Source organism: Elaeis guineensis, chromosome 1 (genome assembly GCF_000442705.2).
Source record: "Elaeis guineensis isolate ETL-2024a chromosome 1, EG11, whole genome shotgun sequence".
NCBI classification, from domain to species: domain Eukaryota; kingdom Viridiplantae; phylum Streptophyta; class Magnoliopsida; order Arecales; family Arecaceae; genus Elaeis; species Elaeis guineensis.
In genome coordinates this window covers 152682634-152704703 of record NC_025993.2, presented here as the reverse complement: position 1 = coordinate 152704703, position 22070 = coordinate 152682634, and the positions used below count along the sequence as shown (strand labels likewise).

At 38.3% G+C, this 22070-nt stretch overlaps 1 protein-coding gene across 1 annotated transcript; it reads right to left on the bottom strand.

Annotated features, from left to right (window-relative positions):
- Positions 1 to 10: 10 nt before the first annotated feature.
- Positions 11 to 16541, bottom strand: LOC105039068 (protein S-acyltransferase 24). Its single transcript, XM_010915052.4, has 13 exons — positions 16024 to 16541; positions 15657 to 15797; positions 14473 to 14585; positions 13988 to 14067; positions 13661 to 13824; positions 9472 to 9610; positions 9276 to 9375; positions 6721 to 6778; positions 4882 to 4959; positions 4672 to 4770; positions 4438 to 4516; positions 4186 to 4334; positions 11 to 651 (listed from the first exon to the last, which is right to left on the bottom strand). The coding sequence occupies exons 1-13, from the start codon at positions 16276 to 16278 to the stop codon at positions 244 to 246; spliced, it is 1863 nt and encodes a 620-aa protein (XP_010913354.1). The 5' UTR covers positions 16279 to 16541; the 3' UTR covers positions 11 to 243.
- Positions 16542 to 22070: the final 5529 nt, after the last annotated feature.

The following is a 22070-nucleotide window of genomic DNA, read 5'->3' as shown; positions in this document are numbered from 1 at the left end:
CACACTTCCATTTCACATCAATAAACTGGCTTTCATCGGTAAAAAAGATTCTGCACAATAAAAGCTAGCCCGATGCACCACAGCATGCACAAGTTGACCAGACGATTACACGAGGCCAAAACTGCTCTCCAAGAACAGTAACTAGCATTAAGTAGAACTTGCAAAGAGACAAAATCTATGATGGACATTCCGACAGTTGCATCTACAAAGAGCATGATCTCGTGCTCCATGTGGTATGACGAATCATGAGGCAAGAACCGATCGTGGATTGTGGCGAACATTGTTACGGCCAAGGCCCAACCCCAGAGCAACCCCATCAGTCTTACCGTTATGGTTGCACTGTAAAGAGTTTACGTGTCCATTGTTGGAATGCACATCAATGCAAACATGGCCATTGCCATTACCACGTTGAGAATGGGTGCCTCCATTCTGAATATTTGTCCTTCTTGTCATTTGGATCATCCCCATTTCCGCGGAAGGTGTTGTTTGCTCCGGACACTCGACATCTTCATTATAACCATTAAGAAGGAAGTCTGAACAGTTCTTGCGAATGCCATGATCATATGGGTTTCTGAACCGACCACCTGGTCCTCTGAGATAGCTATACCTCACAGCATTTGCCATCTCATTTGTCGTTATGTTCCTCGAGATCTGCATAAAAAGAAGAAACAATTAGGAAGGGTTAGTCTTCTATCAACAAAAGCTATTAAACACAAGAAAAGCAAATTTACTGATACAAGAATGCACTATAACATTATTCAGGAAGCTTGCAACTATAGCACTGATAAATAGACATGATGAACTTTGATGCACATAATTTATTGGAGCCATTAACTGCTTGCTGGGTTATAAATCTTGCAAATAAAAATTCCCAAATCAAACTCAATTTTGAATGAACTTGGCCATCTATTTTGATTTAAGACTTGCTGGCTCTGACATTTTCTTTATTTTTTTTTCTTTCTAATTAATGCTTGCATTTTCTTCTTAAAGCTACTATTTGTGTAAAGTGTGCTTCATCAACATCCTGCACATTAATGGACTGCTGGGGAAGAGGATCGAGTTCTCTTGTCTATGATCACATACAGAGAATAGCAGCAGATTCTGAAACAGATGGACAAATAGGATACAGGTAAATGCAACATCACTCTGAACCAAGAGTCTGAGAGAATCACAGACACAGAGAGATGCCAATAAGTAAAAATATTCTAAAGATAATTAAACAATTCACCTTAATAATTAATAGATGATTACACGTTAAGTTCAACAGAAAACTTAAATTGGAAGACAAGTCATGATCCCAAACTCAAGCACAAGGATGTGCAAATAAAACCATGCTGCAAAATATTCAACACATCTATCACTAAGCCCAAAGGAAAACAGAGTATATTGGAAATCATAAAACTTAGACTGATATGTGCAGGTTTCATCTGCAATAAAAAAAAAAATTGCAATATTAGAACTTGTTAGGAAAAATGTCTCCAATTCGATGCATAGGAGCTAAAACCCAGATGCAGAGAAGCCTATCTCGAAGAACACGTCGCGGGGAGCCCAAAAATGCGGAGCGGTGAGACCTGCAGTGCACGGACCAAAAGGACTAGCGGTCTAGGCGCAAGCGTGCGCAGGCCCGGCACGGGCGCGCGCGGGCCCGGCCTAGGCGCCCGCGACGGCCTAGGCCTAGGCGGGCGCACGCAAGCATGGCCCGTGACCTCATGCGGTCCACGCCTTGGCCAACGTTTTCTCTAGGTTTTGTGCATGGACCGGCCAACATTTTCTCTAGGTTTCGTGCAGTCCACGGTGGACCGACATCGTTTCTCAGGGGTTTCTCATGGTCCATGGAGATTTCTTTGGATTGATGGTCATTTTGGCACGATCGGACGGCTTGCAGGTATTGTGGTCTTGATCGGATGGCTTGGAGGCTTGATCGGGTGTGATCAGGCGCGTAGATACGCGATCGGACGGCCAAAAAAGACGTGCAGCATTGATCGAACGGTCCAGATGCATGTGGAGTTCAATCAGGAGTGCTTTTTCAATGCAGTGAGGGTTTTGGGACTATAAACGGCCCTGTGGGCAACAGAACCGAGCGGTGAAGGCAAGGGAGGCTCAGGCAGCAGCCGAGAGGAGTTCAACGAGTGCCGAGCATGAGCAACCCGCAAAGCAGATGCAGACAGAACACTGAGGGCAGAGCATAGCATCAAGCAGGACGAGGCAACAGCCGTGTAAGTGACCGTGAGGTATGATGTAGCGGTTTGCTCCACTGGAAGCGTCCAAAGGCATCGAGGACTCTGATACTTGCAGGCCTGTGAGAGGATCTCCTTGAGGGATTTGAGAGAACTTTTGTGAAGATAGCTTCTAATTGAAAGAAATTTGTGTACGGAGAATTGAGAGTGTAAGGATCTCCTCTTGTATTTATTTTCTCTTACATAGTGAAGCTTGCATACTCCATGAAAGTAGCACTTAGGCTATTCCACGCACTTGATTGTGTGTTCTCTATTTTTATTTTTGCTTTTTTCCTGCCGCAACGGGTGGCACCAGATCCGCAACAAGTGATATTAGAGCAAGTGATATCACAACAATTAGTATCAGAGCCAAGTTGGTACCAGGTGCAGGTTGTGATGGTGGTGATCAAGATTGAAGATGGAGAAGACAGACGCAATCAAAGTGGAGATCAATCGCGAAGGGTTGATCGATGCTCTCAGGTACAAGGAGAAGCCGTTTACATGAAAGATGCCAACGGGAGTCCAATGCGAGGTGGAGGTGGATCGGGCATGAGATGGAAGACTTGGAAGGATGATGAGCGACACCGCGAAGAGGCTACTCCGAGCAGATATTGAGTCAGAGGATATGACGGAGATGGGATCGAGCGGCCTGGCTCAACTCTCATATTTGTCCATCTATGAGTAGCAGGTGTTTGTCCTAAGGCATGGAGGTAAGAAGATTCAAAAGCTCTCAAAGTCAGGTGGAGGCTGAATGTCGAGTTGAGGTAGAGATTGTTAGAAAAAATACCTCGAATTCGATGCACAGGAGCAAAAACTCAAATACGGAGAAGTCCAGCTCGAAGAGCACGTCGCGAGGAGTTCGAAAATACGGAGCGATAAGACCTGCAGCGCACGAACCAATGGGGCCCGTAGCGTGCGGACCAGAAGACTGGCGGCCCAGGCCCGCGAGCGTGGCCCAGTAGCACGCGGGCTCGGCCCAGAAGCATACGGGCGTGCGGACTAGCCTAGGCATGCGCGGCCCAAGCCCAAGCGAGCGTGCGCAGGTGCGGTCCACGCACGAGGCATGGATCGGCCGGCTTTTCCCCAAGGTTTCGCACAGTCCACAATGTTCCGACGCCATTTCCTAGGGGTTTCTCGTGGTCCATGGAGATTTTTGTGGACCAATGGTCATGTTGGCGCGATCAGACGGCTTGCAGGTGTTGTGGTCTTGATCGGATGGCTTGGAGGCTTGATCGGGTGTGATCAGGTGTGCAAATGCGCGATCGGGCAACCAGGAAAGATGTGTGGCACTGATCGGACGATCCAGAGGCGTATGGAGTCCGATCAAAAGTGCTTCTTCGATGCAGTGAGGGTTTTGGGGCTATAAACGACCCTGTGGGCAACAGAACCAAGTGATGAAGCCGAGGGAGGCTCAGACAGCAGTCGAGAGGAGTTCAGCGAGCACCGAGCATGAGCAACCCGCAGAGCAGACGCAGACAGAGTACCAAGGGCAGAGTATAGCATCAGGCAGAACGAGGCAACGATCGTGTGAGTGGCCGTGAGGCATGATGTAGCGGTTTACTCCACAGAAAACTTCCAGAGACGTCGAGAACCCTGATACCGACGGCCTGTGAGAGGATCTCCTTGAGGGATTTGAGAGAGCTTTTGTGAGGGTAACTTCTAGTTGAGAATATGAGGATCTCCTCTTATACTTATTTTCTCTTTCATAATGAAGCTTGCATGTCCCGTGAAAGTAGCACTTGGACTATTCCATGTATTTGATTGTATGTTTCCTATTTTTATTTCCTCTTTCTTCTTGCCGCAATGGGTGGTACCGGATCCACAACAAGTGGTATCAAAGCTAGTGATATCACAACAAAACTTTTATGATACCACTTGTCATTTCAAAATGCATCAGACTCTCAGTATGCCAAATTAAGTATTTATCAAAAAGCTAGAGAAAATACAATCACACGATTTATTTACATACCTGTGATGCCTGTACAACAGTCAAAACTGCAACTCCAAAGAAAAGAAAGAAGTCCATTATTAGAAACAATACAGCTCCAGGATGATAAGTAGCAGAATGGCTCAACCATGCACCAAAAGATGTTGATGCAGTTGGATCTTTCACAATTCCTATAACACAAATTTAGTTCCTGTTTAATGCAAGTAAAACACAATATTTCTAATCAACATAAAAACTAAAAACTTTAACAAAACAAAGTTCAACAACACATACTGATTATAGTTACTGCACCAGTAATGATCATAGCAGAAACTTCTAGAATGAGAAACATGAAGAAATCCCACTTGTTTCTCTGCAATTGCAAGCCATCTTTTATTTAATGAATATAAGAACAAGAAGAATGTTATATGGACAGGGAGAAAAACCCTAGTGCCTCCAGATGAATTTGAGGCACAGAAAAGTCTAGAGAGCAAGAAACAATAATGCAAGTAATGAGTGTCAAAGCACCTTGCCAATACAATTTGATAGCCAAGGACAGTGATGATCAAACTGTTCCACACAGCGTTCACAAGTGGAACAATGCTTTGAACGCAGAGGCCTGACAATCTAGAAAAAAAAGATATTCAAGTATAGGCTGAATGAGAAATTTTCAAACACGGATGTTGGACATGAAAAGAAAAAAAAAAAACTTAAAATTACAATTAAAGGAAAATGTACCTTGCATGTTGCACAGAGCTGAGACCAATTTCCAGCTAGCAGAGAAGGATTGTTTAGTTCCATCTTTAGCAAAGGCTCCTGTCAGTATAAATATTTATAGATATAAAATCTTGTCAACTTTTTTAAAGAAAGTAGGATAATAATTATTGCCTTGATGATCAAGGATCTATCAAACAACCAATCAATTAGGTAATTGGATAAATAACAGCCTGTATTGGTATCTTCTATTGTGCGCTACATTGAGATTTCACAAGATACTATGTTGATAAGGTTCCAACAGCAGCCAGGAGTATGTGAAGTGCCATTTTCGTCAGACAACTAACAGAAAACTATATAATATAGGATTTACTTTCAGAATATCAAAACAGCTAACAACAAACATTAAGATAGTTACACTGCAGGTAAATCTGGGGGGTCACTAAAATCCTTATGAAGAAGAAACCATCCAGATAGAATAAGAGTAGGAAAGGTGAGAGAAGAAAAGATATTTTCTAATTCTCCAAGATAAAATCAATCTATCATAATTCTCAAGTCTCAAAGCCAATCTGCTTAGATCATCAACAATACTAACCCAAGGGAACTTCTGTTCAGATTTTAGATAAAGCTAAAAGGAATCCTACTTAAAATATTACAAACCAGAGTATACTCATCACGGAAGCATAATATCGGCCAGTTTTTGATTTTCAAACATTGCGCCATGAATTATCAATTGTAGATATCAAAGATATCTTTCCAACAGAACCAAGATCACTAAAATCAAATATGTTTGCAAAAGGATATGCTCGCTCTAGCATACCTCCAGACATGTGCTATGCGACCAACTTTGATTTTAGGTGGTGCAGCATGTTATTATTTAGGCTATTTCTTTGACAAAGTGACACAAAATTAAAGAACCCTGAAATAGCTTATTTTGAAATTTACAAATGTCCTTGTTCATGAATTTCGACATATTGGATAGTATAAATAAAAAATAGGTTTTGTTGGATATATATTATGATTTGATTTCATAGTTATAGCTTCAAAACCTTCCATTAGAACCTTCATGTATCAGAATATAAACCAGCATATATGGAGAATACATGATCTAACATGGGATAAATCTTTTAAATCACCTTATTTTCAAATAGAGGCATGTTGGCAGGGAACATATCATTATGACAAAGAGAATCTTACTAAAAATATCTTACTTACTAAGGTTGTGTGACATCAGATAAAGTATATAAAACATCAAGCTATCTTAAAGAAGTTTTGCCTCTGATTGCATTCAGCAATGCATAAGACAATTTTATAGCACATGTGGAGTCACAAATTCATAAATTGTTTTCTATCATAGATAGAGGTTCAATCTTTTCTCTTGAACAGGGGAAAAAAAAAGTAGTATTTTTAAAAAATGTGCAGCATATGCATTACTTTCCTAAGATTAAAATATATACATATAATTATAGCTATTTAAAAAAAGCGTAGCTTATTCAATGGGATGATTAATAGCACTTGTTGAATGTGTCTATTGATAAGGCACATAACTTGGCACAGAAGGCAAAAAGCTATAATTTGTTGCATAACAAAAACTTTGATAGAAAAGAGATGTGCCTTGGTGTCTCCAGTACCTTGTACGTGTATAACTCAAAATGCACCTTAACTGCAAAGAAAGCAGCCACCGTGAAAACTTATGTGCTTTTACCCTAATGCAAAGATGCATGCAGTACTCTAACTTATTAAACAACCACAGAATGAAAGAACAACTTGTTGTTATGTTACAGTCAGCACATGCACCAGAAGAGAAAAATCAGTTGTTTATTGTGATTAGATTTACTTAGCAAGGCCAAAGTTACAACTCACATCATCTCGCAGATTTTGTGAATCCCGTACATTCATTTTGATATAACCAGGGTCCTTCCTGCAGCAAACCACAAAAAGTATGGCGATGAGATGGAGCATGATGCATAAATATTAATGTCTGCACCATGTGGCATAGACTATAAGATGATAATTTGCATAACTCTACACCAGCAAACATCAGAGTATGACAATAAAAAGTGATGCACAGTAGTGTTATGCATGCTTTCACGTGTGGGCATGTGTCTGTCTTACTTTTGATTTAACACTCCAGCTTATAACTTGCACCTCAGATAAGTACACCTTCCTATTCACTTGCTAGTTTTCTCTTCATCTAGAATCCTTTTGGGTCTAGGGGAGTTTTAGAGGGTTGCACCATATGTGCAAGAGTTTAATTGAAGGTTCCAAAAAGCAACTCATCCCATTATACCCCAAGGGTTACTACCAAGTGCCAAAGACCATTAAAATGGAAATAATGGCTGTTATTTGCCCAATCCAGCCTTCGGGGAATAAAAGAACAGCTATTAAAACAGCCGTGGTAGTTACTATAATATGTAATGACAAAGTAACATCATTGCACCAATTGCAATATAACAATTTTGGACTAATACTTCTGTTTTATTAGTATAAAAGTCACGAAGGGTAAGGTCAGGCCATCAGGGTTATCCCTAACGTGGATCATTGCTTTAAATATTGTGCCTAATTACACTACATAAATGTATCTTAATCTCAAATAAACAGACAAAAAAGAAAGAGAATATGATCAAACAGGGAGTGTATTCATCAATATACTTTTCATAGAAGAAGGGAAATTAAAATCTAATCCTTAATATTTCAAGATAGACATAATAGTATCCAACAATTCTTCCTCTTAAATCATAATTGTCCATCGCATGTTCCATCCACTTGAATCAACCACATTCATGAGGAAGTGACTTGGTTTCATCATCAGTAAGAGAAAGGAACTGAAACAGAACCAAAGTCAGGTTTATATTGGAAATTGTATCCAATATGATGAATCAAAGAATAGAAATGATCATAACGAGTAAATTGATATTTAAGGTTCGCCATCTCGGTACTGAACCCCATACAGGTACGATCCTATTATAATGTCGGTAGACGGTTGGATATGGTATGGTAGTGTCAGTATGGGATGGTATGCTGTATTGGTAATTCGGTACGATACCAGTACAGTATGGTATACCCCATACCGGACGGTATGAGATGGTATGGCAAATCTTGCTAATATTCCTCTCAAATCATAACTATCAATTGTACATTTCCTCATCGCAAGTAATGAGTAATTTCTCATCAAAAATATGGGATTGCAACTGTCCAGCAAACATTCCTTCATCCTGACTTATGGACAAGCATTCTATGTGCCACATAACTCCATTGATGGAATCGCAGTCATCCATCAAATACTCCTCTTGAAACAGTCATATGCATTGCATATACAAAGAACTAGTTTCAAGATATTGATATAAAAACTACTAATGCTCTATGTCAAACAGTGAGAAGACCAAATAACAACTGCTATTGACATTACATAACCGTTAAAACTTCTAACAGCTACATAATTGCTGTTATATGAATGTATAACATCAAACGATCCTCTGAAAAAATGTGACAGTCATTAATCTAATCCATGGTTCAAACATCAACCAGAAAGGTAGATTTTCTAATGCGCTGACTAGTCTTCCAGGTCCTGTGGCATTGCATCTCTAGCCTAAGTAGTCATGGTGAAGAATTTAGCGCCAATTCTTAAGAACAATTTCTGATCATGTCTAGTCCATGATGTTGGATTTCTTCGTGTTAGATTTTGGCAGACCATGCACCAGCCAGCAAGAGAATTGGGTGAAAATTAGCCTAATACCTGACCTAGTGTCCATATTTTTGGGATAAGTCAGTCTAAATGGTGTAGAATCTTGGTTAGCTTTGGATTTCAATAATTTCCTTACAATCTGAAAAACCAATATTTTATGCATATCTTAATATGCCAACAAATTTAATAAGAACAAACATATTATGCTGATGATACGAAGCATATAACTTTAACAGACAACAACATAATATAAGTACCATGATATTTGCCATGAGAAATAAAAACTTAAAAAATATATATATACAAATAAATCCTACCTATTGTGATATACAAAATCTTTTTCTTTGCCATTCATCTTCTCATAAACAGGGTGGCGCTAAGTACATGAGCAGTGTCTAGATGTTGATAAGTGAATGCTTCAGAAACTATATTTCTTTTCCAAATAACATTTCAATAGACTCTTTCTGAAAAGTATTAATTAAAATAGCTAGCATCAAGTGTATTATCAAACCATGCAACATAATCACAATGTAATGATTATACTAAAACTTATAAACATAAATTGCTTCAAAAGAGTCTTAAATATTTCCAAAACGAAACTGACAAAAAGCTGTCAGATGTCAGCTGTAATAGTTCCAAAATATTCATATGCATACAGCATACTGCATCCTGAATTCGCATCCATTTAGCACCAATCAGTTAGAAAATCATGCTAAAGAATTATTTATAATACCTGCTACATCTATAAAACATAACTAGTCCAACAGTTGCCAGTAAGACACCTAGCCATGCAAAAATCCCAAGTGCAGATGTTAACTTCAAAAGATAGGATCCTGCATCCAAAAAGAAAGTAAAAAATAAATAACACAAACACATTCACTTGAATAAATGGATATGCTTCAGCTCATGCATTCATGCAACACATATACCTGAAACGACTGAACGTATATATGTAACAAGCATGGCAATAACGATGCACCAAAGAGCAGGTGCAAGTCCTAATTTTGATAACTTTCCAAGATGGTTATTCGCATCGCATCGCCTGTCAAACAACCTTCTAGCATTTCCCTGCATAAATTTTAATTCCATTAGAACCCTGATACCCTGCTGCAACCTTTGAGAAAAATTCTTTTACTTGTTTAAAGTAGGAAAGCAACAGTAATGGATTCAGGTGTAATGCCCTATATAACAGAAGAAATTTCTAATGCATCAAGACGATCTCATATAGGCTCTTGTAATTGCACTTTCATCAAAATTCAATAGATTCAAGCTCAACAGTAGCAAAATCAAAGTTGTGTCATAACGTTGGCAAGAACTTCTTTGAAGGAAGCATTTTTCAGAACTAGAGTCTCGCATGTGCAGTGAACTTGCACATCTCTTGCACATAGATAACTATGATTTTTCAAAAGAAATATATGAACTTTTATTCTAAAGTAATACATTTGTAAAATTATTATCATCCATAAACCTATCTAATTGTAGAGGATTAGTTTTAATCATAAAGAGTTTTGGATATATGAGAATTCTAATTAAAGAAGGTAAGTTGAAAATAAGAATTTTCTCTTTCCTCTTGGCAAAGGTCGCCGACTTGGAACTGGATCCCATGCTAGCCGGCTGGCGGTAAGAGTCGATACACCCCCATATTGAACCGTACTGGGCCCGAACCAATATGGAAATGAGGGATGAACCAGAAGGAAGAGAGAGAGGGAGGGAGGGAGAGGGGGGAAGAAAAAAAGGCCGACAGAGACACCGGTGATGGCCACTGGAGGGCCATTGAGACCTAGGCTCCACAGTCCTCTGCGAGAGAAAATGAGAGCAAAGAAAGATAGAAAAAGAGAAGGGAGAGAAAAGGGAAGGAAATGCAGTAGAGAGGCTGCCGGATAGCCCAAAACAAGGGCAAACCCAATACCGGCTTCACTGTGTACCATATTTTCTGAAAAACACAACGAAATAGGGGCTTCGACCTTGTTTCGAACCCACGACAGCAGCGAGGCTGTTTTAGGCTGTCCGATGGCCACAATGGCCCTCTAGCGGCCTCTCCGCCCTCTTCCCCTTCCTTCTCTTCTCTTCCTTCCTCTTTTTCTCTGTCTCTCTCTTCTTCCATCTCGCGGAGGATCACGAAGCCCGAAAAACCTCGACGGGCCACCACTGACCTTTTCCTTTCCTTCCCTCCCTGCCTCTCTCTTTTCCTCTCTTTTTCTCTCTTGCTCCATTTTCACCAACATTCCGAATCAAACATTCGAACCACATCAGTTAGCCACCAATACGATTTGGTATACCCCGAACCGCCCCGGACCATGCCTCTCGACAGTTGGGTTAGGGCATCCATGCTATTTATGGCTGGCTCCCATGTGGAAAATAAAAAAAAGGGTACTATAATGTTTTCTTTTTTTTCTTGGGAACAACATATGCACACCTTCAAGCCATTTGAGGCCGGTCACGTTCTTTGTATGTATAGTTGGACTTGGCTATACTTGAGTGGATCACCACTCAAATTCTGTCAGATTTAGATCATATGATAATGGTCTCACATCAATGACCCAAGCTATTGAATGTGATCTCTAAATTGCCTAGGCACCAAAGATAATGTAATTTGAGACTCGTAGCCTTATACATCAAGTAGTTAAAAAATTGGACAGTTCAAATAACATGAAACAATATATTTTTTGATCACTTGACATATAGGCTAAAGGTATCTAAATCGCATGATTGTTTGTAAATAGTTTAGTAATAGATCACATCAACAGCTTGGATCATCAATATAGAACCCCCATCATCAAATCTAAATCTGATTGGATCTAAGTGGAGACCCGATCAAGTGTAGCCAAGCCTACCCACCAACTTAAAAATATATATATATATAGAAAGAGAGAGAGAGAGAGAGAGAGAGAGAGAGAGAGAGAGTAGAAGTAGATGTCATTCAAAAACAAACATTTTAGACTTCTGTTTTAGAGACTAACAGATGCTTATCATGGTAGTAATTGGAAGAGGTACAAGTCGATGAAATTATAGAAGTATCCGGTTGTAACATCAATGAAGGTAAAAGTTGTTGCTACTGTCAAACCTTTCAAACTTCTCAACATGAGCAGCATATGTTGTTTGCTCCATGGCCTGTTTGGTTAGGGGTAATATAGCATAAAAAAATAAATCCCATGTCAGATTATTATAGTATGAAAAGTAGATAAGAGAGATGGTAAAAATAAATTGTGGGTCCCACATTTATATTTTTTTGATAGAGATGGTAAAACAAATACCATCACAAAGGTAGTATTCGTTTTCCTAAATTGGTTTCCGAGTAGAGGGAATCTAAAATGTTGCGAGTTCTTGACAAAAATGCCCTCAGTTATATTATATTAATATTGTATGAATGAAATTATAAAATAAATTTTAATTATATTAACAGACATTATATCAATATTATATTAATATATTCTAGATATATTAATATATTGATTAACAAGATATATTTAATGTATTAATATATTTATTAATAAATATTAATTATTAATAAATAATTAACAAATATTTATTAATTATCAATAAATCTAACATATGATTAATTAATAATTAATCTATTTATTTATATACCAAAATATAATAAATTTATTTATAATAATAAATATATTTTCTAATATATGTATAATTAGTTTAAAATATTTATTAACTTATGTCAATATATTTCTATTGAAATGTCTCATATTGATGGCCTTCATATAAATGAAGCACAAAAGGCCAACAAATGGATTGAACCAAAAAAAAAAAAAAATCATTAATTGAATTGTTTATTCAACGGTATTGTTGAAAATTTAGAAATATACCGCATAAGATTACCTCCAACCAAGGATGATAATCCTTTTCCACTGTTATTTTCTAGAGTACTTTTTCACCAACCAAATATTGTAAAATTTATTTTTTCTTTGCATTTATTCTTTCAAATAAATTATTTCCAAGAATTATCAAATTACCCCATAATTTGACATACACCAACCAAACAAACCCCCAGTGTCTTGTTTTATCACCTAATTAAAGATAAACAGGAAGCTGAATATAAATAGAAGGGATTAGGGTTGTTTTTGGTTTCACATTTATAATTATCTATTATTCCCTAATCCATTATAAGATCTTGTAAAAGTTTCTTCTACTTTTCTACAAGAAGGTTTCTATAATGTACAAGTAAAATAAGGGAACCCTATAAATGGAGCTCAAAAAGATTCCAAATAACTATTTCAATTTAATACTAAAATTTTGAAGTACCTTAAATTCATTTCTCGAGTATAGGAATGAGCAAGAAGTGTATGATGTGACAATAGGTTGGAAGCAGTTCCATTCATTACAAGCTCACAGACTTAATTAAGGCATGACTTAACATTCTTTGAAACCAAAGTTCCTCAAAACATGAAATGGTTAATTGGAAATAAGAAAACATAACGAATTCATCAATCTACTTAACTGACAAGGTCTATTACATGAATCATTTAATTTGCTAACATTTATCAGAGTCTGCAGAGAGTAGAACATGAATCCTAAAGAAAGTACACATTTGTATCTTTCTTCATATTTCTTTTGATCTTGTACACTGTATATATTATAATTCATTATGAGTTTTATTCCTGGTCTTATGTGGTTGTCCCTAAATTTGGTGCCATACTCAGAGAGTTGTACCTGTTTTTGGCAGTTGTTCGAGTAAACTTAATGTAGATGCAGATAAAGCTACTTCCCAGCATTGCATGTTGAATTATCGACCTCAACTTAAATATCCATGAAACGATCAATCATCCATGAACAAAGAACAATGCAGCAAAAGAAATAACAAACGAAAGGAAACAATGCCTAGCATTTTATAAAAGAAAGCAAGTAACTGATTGAACAATGAGAAAACAAGAGGTTCTCATTTCCAAGTAGTTTCAAAAATGCCAGGAAGCGCACAGATGATAACTTAAAGCAACACTACAAACTTAGAACTAGCCTAATTCAGCGTGGGATAAATATTAAGGAAAAGCTTAGACAAATTGTTCATGCATTTGGCAAATAAAAGCTGCTAGATACAAAAATTAAGAAACCATTGATTTATTTCCCCAACAAATAATAGGTAAACAACACCATGCGCAGAATACCTACAAGGAAAAAAGTAACTTGCCGATGATTCTTGCTAGAAGCTAGCTGTGCTGGTGTTAAGCCACTATTATCTGTCACCATCAGGTCCTCCTTTTTCCCTGCTTGAACCAGCACAGTGCATGCTTCTAGATTCCCTCTGATAGCAGCCCAATGAAGAGGAGTGCAACCTAACAACAAAAGCACATGACTCAGTGCAAGTACCAAAATTTCTGAAAACACAATCATAATACAACAAAAAAAAGGTGAGATGCATTGGCTAAGGCACTCTATGGTCCAACAACAGAGAGGGGAGAAAAAAAAAAGAGATGACAAGGATAAGGTCATGTGCACCTTCTTTATCCTGCCGCCTTCTGTAAGCATCGAGAAATAAAAGAAGACGTATGCAATCAGCATATCCCTTGTAGGCAGCCCTAAAAGATCCAAAATATCAAATTAGAAAATTTAGAATAGAGAAAGATCATAGTCCACAATCATCCTGAGATAATAAAATACATTTTATTTTCTTATAGCATATATTTTGGCAAAAACAAAGAAAAATAGTCTGCAATGCTATGACACGATGACATGAAGATATGGAAAAGGACTACATTGGAATTCACATCATCAGCCAACTGGGGGGACAAAAAAATTTTGAGTGTTTATTGTACTTGTATACTGCAATGAGATAACTAATTCACAAAGGTACATTTTTGATGGAACATGAAAGACAAGAAGTTCGATGCTTGGGGAAAAAAAGGTAGAATTATGTTTTGGCCAGGTTAATAGTATTATTCTACACAGCATAAGTTGAAAGGAAAGGACAAGGTGCTGCATACCAGTGCAAAGGGCTTCTTCCATCATTATCAGGAGCATCAGGATCGGCATTCCATTTTGTGACGATATGATACAGAAATGCTGTCTGTCCATATTGGGCTGCAACATGTGCAGTCTGCAATCAACGGAAACTTGATTAAAAGTCCATTTAGATAAGCAAACATGACTGATATTATCCCCATTTCTAACAAAAACTTACTGTGTAGAATTTTTATGGCAAGATTTTATCATTGAAAGATGAATGAGGTCCATAAACAACATAGCTTGGTGAAACATGCCTAGGAATGCAAGGACTTGAAGTGTAGGAAATAAGACACAGGCTTGAAGCTGAAGCTTCTTTAGATTGTTGGCAAGGCATGCATTTTGATGAGCTAGAAGCACAAGATTTTCATCAAGGCATTACATAAAGGATGAAATGGAGCCTTCTTTGGAAGGTTGCATCTGTCAGCACATTATCATGGATTAGGAAAAATTGACTGAATTATCTATTTAGCTTTTGTACCTTCGGAAGGAGAATTGGGCTTCAAAACCATTAAATTGCTCCCAAGGCATTCACTAGATGCACAAATCGGTATAAGCTGAAAATTGTTGATGACGTGAGGAAAATAAGAAACATAAGATGGTACTAAGGCTTACGTTGCTGGTTAGAATGTAAGGCAAGTAAACAAGACGAAAGTGGAAAGAAAAAAAAAATAGTTGCGGTGAATTTCTAGTAAAACTCAAAATGTAAAGTGAAACACAAGGGTATCAAAGAAGGCACAAGAGTTCCACCAATTGAGGACAAAGTCATGAAGAACCAATAGAGATGACATATGGAGGTTTCACTAAGAAGAAATTCTTGAACAAATGTATATGGTCTATGCAGAGGAGGGGATACCTAAAGCAGGCATTTCAGAAAATTTGTAATAAAAATGGAGGTATATTTACAATGTACAGTTGGAGAGTGAAGATTCACAAAGCAAGCATCAATTCATAGCTGGAACCAGGCCTGGCCAAAATATGCGAACACAAATATCCACAACCTGCCCTTGTCAAAGACACTTAAAGCTACCCATGATTCAAGAAAAATCAAGCATGAAAGACAATACGACTTTCCTTACGTGTCATACTCAGAAAAAAAATATTAGGCAAGAGAGCTCAAAGCCCAGAATACATGATAGAAAAATTACACTACTTGAATCCAAACCTGATAACCATACAAGTCTGCTGCATCCACTCGAGCTCCTTCTTTCAACAAGAGCTCAGCAATCTGGATATGGCCGCGCACTGCACTCCAGTGCAGTGCCGTCTGCCCCGTATGATCCGCCGAATTCACATCTCCTCCGTGCTGTCCAAACATCAATAATCAACCACAGAAACAACCGAAAAAACTATAATCACACAATAAAAAGTATCCAAATTAAATGATCTCGAGACATCCCAAGATTCTTTTGTTTTCGCAAAAATACAAAAAAAGAAAAAAAATAATGGATAGCAGAAAAAAAACAATAGATATGCAATTAGATAGACACCCAAAATTTCTATCGAAAAATCATTAGAGAAAGAGAGAAGACCTCGATGATGTACTGGGCGGCGGCGGTGCGGTTGTTGAGGGCGGTCCACTGGAGCGCGGAGTAGCCGAGAACGTCGGGCTCGGAGACGGAACAAAGCTCCACCTCCACCAGCCGCTGAAGCTTCTCCAGATCGCCGTACGCCGCGGCTGTGTAGACGTCGTTCCTTAGCGCCTCCTCCTCCACGGCCGCCCCGCCTCCGCCGCCACCGGCGCTGGCGGCAGGCCCTTCCTCCACCACCTCGATCTCCGACGCCATCTCCGGCCGCGGCCGCCCGTTGGAAACCCACCGCGGTCCCACAACGCGAAGACGGAGAAAGACACAGATTGCTGGGGGTTTTTGGGGGCCGAAAGAAGGGAGAGAGATATAATTGAAGAAGACGACGACGGCTGGGTTGACTGATTTTGGGCGAAGGCGGAAGGCGGAAAGAAAAGGAACCTACGTTCTGATGCAAGTAAACCGTAAGACTCTGAGAGAGAGATAACAAGGCTAGGTCCAAACGGAAGTTGGAAGGAGGTGGGAAATGCCCAATGGTGATCACCGATGACCAGCATATAACGTGCGTGATACGTGCTCTAAAATTTTTTTTCCACCACTTTTCAAAACACCGTAAATTATATAACAAATAAAAGTTGGTTACATATTTGAGTAATAAATTTTAATAATAACTGAACTGAAATTTTCATGATTGAGACTGACATCATTCTCACTGGCTTTTTCTGATCACTGTGAGTCAAAAAAAAAAAAATTAATTTATATAAAAAAATTATTTTTTTATATAAAATATTTTTTAAAAAATAAAATTATAAAGTTCATGAATCAGAATGGATAATACCTAACGTAAGACAATTTTTAAAGAACATAATCATGAGGTCTATGGATCAGAATGGATAATACCTCATGTATCGAATCATGAGCTTTTGACCGCAATATTGACGTCCATCATGGGACCTATGCGCCTCCTTTAGACTGAAGGACTCCAAGGGGTAAAAATAAGGAGGAAGACAACTTTGATCCATACACAGACTCCTCTTTGACTGAAAATTAGTCTCACATTGATTGTGAGTCAAGAAGGACTTTGACTTATATAGGATAAAATCGTAAGGTCTATAGGCCAAAACGGATAATATCTCACGTGCCGAACAACAATATAAATATAATAAATTATAATAAATAGAATATTTTAATAATCAATTTTTTTGATATATTTAGTATTAAATTTGAATGATATCCAGCGTATTAATAACAATATTCACACGAGGAATAAAAAACACTATATAAGTTGGGTGATCAAGTAGAAACTTTCATCATTAATATTAATCTCATTAATATCAGTATCTATATAGTAAATGTAAAATTCTGCACAAGCTAAAGTCTATTTACAGAAACTATCGCCATTAATATCATCCCCATGAAATATTTAGGATATAATTCTTCATCTTTCTTTAACTATTCTTAACATATAATATAACAATATATTAAATTATAATAAATAAAAAACTTCAATAATCACATTGTTATTATATATTAAACAATAAATTTTAATGATAACCAAATATCTTAATACATGAATCATTAATATCTATTACATATTAAAAAATAAATTTTAATAATAGCTCGTGTTGCTTTAGGGCTCGAAATTTGGAGTAGAGTGGATCAACTTGAGCGAGATAGGGATGGAGTAATCCTCGTGATCTGATGAAAACTCCTTTAATTTGCAAAATCAATCAAAAAACTGGGTGGGGATCCTCCGGTTCTTGACCTTCCAATGTTTAAGTCAGTTCGAGCCTTGAGAATAAAGGTGAAAAAGAGTAAAAGAGCAAGAAAAATTAGATAGAACTGGAAGAGAATTGAGTAGAAGCCAAGAATTTGGCTTGATTTTCTACTGGCAGAATTTTTTCTAGCTTTCAAGAGTTGGACTTACCTATGAAGGATCTCTGATCCTCTATTTATAAAGGGGATAACGAGACCGTTCTAGAATTTGCTAAGCCATTAGGAGAGTTTATTAGGAGTTAGAGAGCCATCTATAAATGAACTGGCATATAGCTGTGTATACAGGCTGGACATGAGATCGTGGCCAGCTATGACCTAGTAGAGAAAATCACTGTAAGCATTTAGAGAATAGCCAAGTATATCATAAGAATAGTTCACCTCAATAGAAGGCCGAGGTGAAATAAGAATGCCATAATATTTCACTATAGAGAAGACCAGAGTTCAGGTCGGCATATATCCGACTTGAACATTTCTGTCAGAAGAGTCATCCGGGCAGTATAAAGATATCTTTCATACAGATTAGTAAAATAACGATCTGAATCCAGTTTATAGGTAAGTTGGTATGCTGGGATCCAACACTTTAAGATTGATATCCTCTTGATCTCATAAGATGATACCACGTGTCTTGAAGACAGTTTAATGCACCAACATTTTGCCCCCGACTTCTTATGTCTGAGGTGATAATTTTCTGATCGAACTAGAAAGTAAGAGTATCTTCAGAGCTTTCACCAATTTGAGAAGTATTTGCCCTAAAGATCGGATTTTACTAGTCGAGATGTTTTATTTCCGAATAAGCTTTTTCTGGTTGGGATATCAATCATCCAGGAGATCTCATCTCCGTGTTTGCTTCGATTTGGTTGTTTACCGATCAGGAGATCTTATCTTCATTCTTAAATTTTCGATCTGATTTTTATCGATCAAGAGATCTTATCTCCGTATTTGATTTTTAGATTGATTTTTAACCGACCAGGAGATCTTATCTCCGTGCTTAAACTTTTGATCCGATTTTCACTGGCTAGGAGATCTTATCTCCGTATTTGATTTTTGATTCGGTATTTAACCGATCAGGATATCTTATCTCCATATTTTACTTTGAGATTTTTGGGCGGTTTGAAATAAATGCACTGTGCCTCGAGAGCAGAGAAATTAATTGTTTGGTTGAAAATGAAAGGACTTGACCTTTCCGAAAATGATCCATCATAGCTTCCCTCATCATTGCTTGGATGGATGATTTGAAAATATCAAATAACAGCGCGATAAATGTTAATGCCAGATTGGTTTATCAGCTTGGGCATGGATCAATCCAACATGGCAGGATCTGAGGGAAGATGTGCCTAACTGCTGTCTGATCGAGTATTGGATTGATGCCAAGTGGCACAAATCGGCAAGGGGATCAGTTAATCTTGGCCATTGGTCTGCCTATAAAAAATTTTTGCCCCCCAATCATTGTTCATTTTCCCTGTTACCTTGTAGAGGCACTGCTGAAATATTTCCAGCAGCTTCTCAATGCCGAACGATCATCAAAGACAGTGAGGAGCCTCATCGGAGCAAGAGAGGAGGAGTCTATTTCATCTCTTGGAGAATTTTATCTATCTTTTCTTAGGTACCAGTCCTCCCTCACTCACTCTTTTTCAACCGTAGGGTAGCCCCTCTTCTTCTTTTGAGTCTTCTTATTTTTTCTTTGTACTTTTCTTTTGAGAAACATGTCCCACAGAACTAGGAAAGGGAAAGAGACCATAGATGAGCCACAGATTAGGTCGACCCAACCCCTACTAGTCATAGAGTTAGGAAATGTATCCCGGGACTCTGAGACCGACCTATTAGGTGAGGAGAGTTCGGATCATAACGCAGAATCTCCCATGCGTAGTCTCACAGACTATCTCGATCCAGAGACAGAGGGATCTATCTTGATCGAGGAGAACCTCACAACACTTAGAGATAAGTACGACATACCTGATGAATATGAAATGCTAGTGCCAGGTCGGGAAGGTCGAGTCTCTGAATCTCCTGAGGGCTGCATAGCCTTCTACGATGAGTCTTTTTGGCTTAGCCTACGATTTCTATTGCATCTTTTTTTTGTAATATTTTTGATTTCTATAGAGTTCACCCCACTCAAATAACTCCAAATACCATTAAAATGATCATAGTATTTATCATCATGTGCGACTTCCTTCATTAAGACCTTAAGATCTCCTTGTTTAGATCTCTAGTCCTTTTAAAAAGACATTCGAGTGAGAAGAGCCGGTGGTACTTTTCATCTTGGAAGGATTGTAAATTTGGACCTAGCCTGTCTTTTTTCATTCACAGCTGGAAAGATCATTTTTTCTTTGTCCGGACTCCTATTCCATGGGACTTTAGAACTTCATAGGGACGTCCGGACACCAAATATAATTCTCATGATGAAATTCTCTCTGAAGATGAGGTGACTTACTCAACCCTGATCACCACCAAAACATCCAAGCTCTCCATTTTGATAAATGATCAGGCATTGTATGATGCTGGAATTAGTCTATACTCTTCTCGGGGTAAGACCAAACTATTTTATTTTTAAACTTTTCTTTTTGTCTCTAATGTTCTAAACCGTATATCTAATGCAGAGATGAGGTTCAATCTAGCAAAGGTGGAGGAGAGGAAGAGGAAGGATCAACTGAAATCGTTTGCTACTATTTTCATGCCAAAAAGAGTTAAAGGTGCGAACCCTCTTCCTGCCTTAGTGCCATCCCGATCTTCATCAACGACTTCCTCTCCAGTCACCTCGGGGAGAAGTGAAGCATCCCAAGGACCGTAGAACTCTCCCCAAGCATTGTCATTGGAGCTGTCTTGCCAACCTGCCATGGTGAAGATCAAAAACAATAGCGCCCAATCTATACTGCCCTCCAAAGAGCTCGAGTACAAATCGACCACATTCTCTAGGGTACCATCAAGTTCGACTGAAGAGGATGCCGTCACAAGAATGTCACTCTTAGAGCAACCTTGACTAAGTCAAGATCTCCTCGAATCTATCATGCCGACCGTCGATACGGAGGCACGTCGGAAGAATAAGCCCAAGAAGATCGCCAACCATGGATTTGAACAACTCATGCATGTAAGTATTTCTCCCTCTTTTTTTTTTACTTCGGTGTATGATCGATCTGAATTTCTTGTCTTATAGGTTGCCGTAGATTTTAAAATCATGTATTAGAATATGGTACACCTATTGAAAATAAAGAGGCCATGGATGCCAATTTACTCATCCTCCAAGAGGAGAAAAAGGAGTCCGAATTTGCCGTCAGACTCAAATACCAACTCGAAAAGAAGCTGGAGGCCTTGAAGGAAAAAAACCAGAACTTGTTAGACCTTCAGTGAAAAATAAACGAGCAAGAGAAGAAGATCTTTGACCTATACACTGTTGCTGAGAAAAATAAAGAACTAAAGTCGAGGCTTAAAGAGGCAGAAAAAGCCAATGAATCCCACGAGAAGGCCATTGAGGCCTTAAAGAGATAAATAAAGAAGGAGCAGGACAAGGTGGCAAAGGCAGTGAAACTATATAAGGCTTCCGAAGAGTTCGAAGATGAAGTGTCTGAGAGCTCCGAGGGTGCGTATGACTACACCTTCAGCCAATGCTGCAACCTGATCAAGAAGCTATATCCCAAGGTGGACATCTCTAAGGTCACTCCAAAGGTGGCCATCGAGATGAGCGTGAAGGGAGATCTTCAATTACCCTTTGAAGTAGTAGAGGAGCCAGCAAAGGAATTAGGTCAGTCAACTACCGAAGTGAACACAATAGAAGCCATCGCTGTGGAGCCCATATCTATGGTACTTCTGATGGAGACTACTAAAGACCTCGAGGCTGGTAAGAAATCAAAGTCTGCCTCAGATATGAAACCTACCATTACTGATATCAAGAAGCTGAAGCAACCCAAGAAGGAATCGACTAAGGAGAGCTCCAATGCACCGGTGATCATTTAGTAGAATTTTCTTTTCTTCTCGGGATGTATCGACCTGATACAGATCTTTTTATTTTCTCTTTTTTTTTTTAAATATGTAAACCCAATGTGGGTTCTTGTCTTTATAACTTCTTTAAATATCAATGCAAAGGATATTTTCTCAAGTATATTTGAATCATGCAGTCTAGCGAACCTTATCATTTGCCAAGATGAAATAATCATATGTATCTTTGCAAATCAGCAGTATCGAAAATCAATAACTAATTTAACAAAATCAAAGACTGATAATTTTAAGTTCACCCACCATCAATTAATTAAAAATAGATTGGATGTACCTTTATTTGTATGATT

Bases quoted from the DNA above. Each gene is read 5' to 3' on its own strand.
- LOC105039068 (XM_010915052.4), bottom strand. From the start codon at position 16,278: ATGGCGTCGGAGATCGAGGTGGTGGAGGAAGGGCCTGCCGCCAGCGCC. The intron at 6,779-9,275 runs GTATTATAAATA...GGTTTGCTGCAG, and splicing joins ATGTTTTATAGATGTAGCAG to GAAGGACCCTGGTTATATCA. The intron at 4,335-4,437 runs GTATGTGTTGTT...TTTGTGTTATAG, and splicing joins TGGTGCAGTAACTATAATCA to GAATTGTGAAAGATCCAACT.